The sequence below is a fragment of the Nycticebus coucang genome, chromosome 8 (genome assembly GCF_027406575.1).
Source record: "Nycticebus coucang isolate mNycCou1 chromosome 8, mNycCou1.pri, whole genome shotgun sequence".
NCBI classification, from domain to species: Eukaryota; Metazoa; Chordata; class Mammalia; order Primates; family Lorisidae; genus Nycticebus; species Nycticebus coucang.
The window spans coordinates 133,132,606-133,136,484 of record NC_069787.1 but is presented as its reverse complement, the minus strand read 5'-3'; the positions used below and the strand labels follow the sequence as shown (position 1 = coordinate 133,136,484).

General features: G+C 44.0%; 1 protein-coding gene across 1 annotated transcript; it reads right to left on the bottom strand.

Annotated features, from left to right (window-relative positions):
- Positions 1–1,197: 1,197 nt before the first annotated feature.
- LOC128592503 (DNA-binding protein SATB1-like) lies at positions 1,198–3,516 on the bottom strand. Its single transcript, XM_053600447.1, has one exon. The coding sequence runs from the start codon at positions 3,494–3,496 to the stop codon at positions 1,706–1,708; it is 1,791 nt and encodes a 596-aa protein (XP_053456422.1). The 5' UTR covers positions 3,497–3,516; the 3' UTR covers positions 1,198–1,705.
- Positions 3,517–3,879: the final 363 nt, after the last annotated feature.

Sequence of the window (3,879 nt, the reverse complement as noted above, 5' to 3'; positions counted from 1 at the left end):
TTGGAGTATCTGCTTACTGGAGACAACTGGTTCACAGCCCTGCGGGGCTTTCAGTGACTGAGTGTGACAGAGTAAAAGGTGGGGAAGGAGCCTTCCCAGACTAATCTATTTTCTGGGTGGGTCCTTCTGACTTCACGGAGCACCGGAGCAAGTCATATTTGACTTGTCACCAGACCTCTGCGATCCAATTGCCAGAGACCTTTTATTTTTTTATTTTATTATTTTTTTTAAGGTGATCTATTAGTTTTATTTACCTAAGCTTATTTGCATGATAGTAAAAATTGCATACAACAATAAGAGTGAAGCTTATAGTATGAATTGCTTGGATAACATAGAGCACTTTTTATAGGCAACTGTGTAAAGCACATTTTCTCTATTTAAAACTTTTAAGACACTTTGTTTTACTGCCCATCAAAATACATTTATAAATAGAAAAGAATCAGTATGGTAACAAGAGAAGCAATATTACATTTAACGGAAACTTCCAAAAAATTAATTATAACATGATGCTGCAGGATCTACAAATAAATAATGAGGACTAAATTGTGTTTCACATTTTCTTTTCCTTTTTTTTTTTTTAAAAAAAATGTAACAATGAGAATGAAAAAAAATTACAGTAAACTTTTATTTCCAAAATAAAAACGAATTTGAATTATGGCAGTGCCATATAATACAAGGCATTTGTTGGCATATGTCATCTTTAAACTGCATTCCACAGTCTATAGTTCTTTTGTAACATACAATAGAGTAACAAACTCTTTTATTCTTTTTTTTTTTTTTTTTTTTAAATAAGGGGCGAGTTTCCAAAGATCAGTGTGGAGTGCTACAGAAATAATTAAAGGAGAGAAAATCATAATCACAGAAGTTATAATGCTTGTTTGAGGCTCCAGAATAATAATAATTAAAAAAAAAATCACTGGTTTCATACTTCCGGGTACACACCTTGGTGTGTCCCGTGAACATAAATTTTAATACCAAACAATCCTCAATGCTTCACCTGGGGCTGCCAAGCAGTTTGTAAAACAGAGTAAAACATTTAGTGCAGTCTGTATTATCCTTTCCCAACTTTTCTGTTTGTGCAAGTTTCTGAAGATTCATTGGCCAAACAATGAATGACAAAGGTCTTCTGAGAGAATGCAAGGTGGACTCTTCATTTTGTTAGCAAATACCAGTGGCACTGTTGAGTGAAAATAATACTTTGATCTCAGTCTTTTAAATCCGCATTAATGTCTGTATTTCCTTCCACTGACAGCTCCTCTTCTAGTTTCACTGAAAAAAGGGTGTTAGCATTTTTATCTTGGACACTCTCCTCTAAATCCTTAAGCAATTCCTCTTCTTTATACTCTGCCACATCCACCTCTAGACCGGAATTGTCCTTCAGTTTGCCATGGTGCTTGAGATAATACCATTGGTTCTGAAAGAACTTGATGATGGTGTACTTGGGAAGGTCAAGCTGGGCGGACAGAGTCTGGATGGCCTCTTCATCCGGGTATAGGCCCACATCTTGTATGAAACTCTGAAGGATTCCCAGGGCTTCCACGGAAATTTTTGTTCGTGGCCGGGTCTTCTGCCGGTTCTCGTCGTCTGACTCTGCGGACGAGGCCACAGTGGGCTGCCGTGGGGGGAGGCGGGGGCCGGCCTGTGCCTGTGGCTGCGGCTGCGGAGGGGGAGGCACCTGCTGCTGCTGCTGCTGCTGCTGCTGCTGCTATTGCTGCTGCTGAATCTGCTCTGCTGGAACATGGATAATATGGGGCGGCCTGTCGCCATGGTGATGCACCGCGTTGCTCTCCTGTTCATAAATGGCATCACGTTCTGGCTGAGGAAGACTGAGGAACCTTCGGATCATGGAGAGGTTCTCCCACAGGGTCCTGTTTTCTGGAGAAGGATCTTCTTTCCAGCGCAACAGCTCGCACAACCATCCCTGGCTTTTGGTTGCTGCAACCTTTGCAAACAGTGCCTGGGACACTTTAGCGCGCTTCATTTCCTGCTGAATCTCATCATAAATGGAAGCATTAATGTTCATGGTATTGTTCTCTGGTTTCCCATTCCTCTCAGTGGCAATAGTAGCTGTTTTCACCTGGGGAGGGTGGCTGGGCGGTGTGCTTATCAGGGGGGCAGGTCCCATGGCTGAGGCAGCATTCAAGCTCCTTTCCCTTTCGTCTTGGTATATTCGGTCTCTTTCAGCTTCTGGTAACTGCAAGAAATTCTGCATAGCCCGAAGGTTTACCAGCAAAGACTGGGATGCAGTCTTGGGGTCCTCTTCCTTTCGAAGGATTTCTGAAAGCAAGCCCTGAGTTCTGTTAAAAGCCACACGTGCAAATACTGCCTGGGAGATTCCTGCTCGTTTCAGTTCATCACGTACCCACTGGTAGATTTCGGAAGACACCTCTGTGTTGGTTGAAACCTGTTGCTCCAAAGGCTTATTCATAGATCTACTGACAGGGGGAGGGTGGTTCAAGTATTGTTGGTTTAAGGACTGCTGGGCTAAAAGTCTATTCACTGCATACTGCTGGTTCAGCAGCTGAGCCATCACCAGCTGCTGGTTGACCAATTGAGGACTGATAGGCGTTGACACAAGCCCAGGGTGCAGGTTTGGAAGAGGGGTCCGGATAGAGGGCTGACTGCCATGCAAGAGCTGCGCGGGGGATGGAGGCTGCTCTGCTGTGTTCCCTGGGACGGGCTGCTGGCCAAAATTGACATGGTTGGCACCTTGCTGGGATAGTTCAGAAAGACTATCCATTTCAACCATCATATCTTTTGTCTTCTTGAAATGTTTGTACCACCTTCCAAATTCTTGACATTTTGCTGCTGAGACATTTGCATAGTAAGTGCTGTTCACGATGGAAGAGATCATACTCTGTGAAAGGGGGCACTCCTTGGCCAATGAACTCTGATTCATATCTTTCAGTAAGTCCTTCAGAGCATTCCTCACTTTGGTGTGCGACCATTGTTCTGGAGGCAAGTCTTCTAGTTTGGGGCAACTGTGTAACTGAATTTTCAATGTGACCACATGATACACGTCTTGAAGCATATCTGCTACTGTGGCATCAGGTGCATCTGTCACATAAGACAGTGGAACTGGATTCCACTTTCCAACCTGGATTAGCCCTTTGGCCTGGGCAGCAGAGCTGTGTGAATAACCTAGAGACAGCAATGCCATTTCTATCAGCTGGTTGAAAAGCATATCCTTTCTCACCAACACAAATTCTGCATGTTCCTCCTTACAATCATACTCAATGGCGTTTTCATAATGTTCTACCACACAGAAAACTGGTAGCATGGTTCCTTTCCTAAGGTTGGTTTTCATCAGATGGCCCGAGTGTTTTAAAGGCATTCCCTGCATTTTTGCACCTGTACTCCCAAGCCTTCCTCTTCCTAGCGGGCTCCCATTCTGCTCCAGGCGGGCAATCTTGGCTGGTGGACCCTTTGGATCGCTCACATTGTTAGACATTTCTGAATGTTCTTTCCCCTGAGTTGCCTCGTTCAAATGATCCATACTCAGTCACTGTCTAAAGATCACCTATTTTTTGCAATGTGGGATCCTTTTCAATGAGTTTCTAGCTGGATCGCCTCCCTCGCCCCCACAGAAGCCTATAATCTGCCAGAGACCTTTTAAACTCTCCCACCTGAGACAGGTGATGACTGAGACAATTGATTTGGAGCTTTTGAACTAAGCCAATCACACAAGGACTATTCAAGTAGTGCCCTGGGTGTGTGGTTGTAAGAAGGTTTGATTTTCTTTTCTAATTGTTGCCTGTGGGGGAAGAGGGAGCAGGGTAACTTAATTGCTGGTATTTCTCCACAGCTGAGACTTCAACCCAGAGTAACTGTTTCACTAGGGTCAGGCAGAGACCAGCTGAAAACAAGACAGAACCTCTT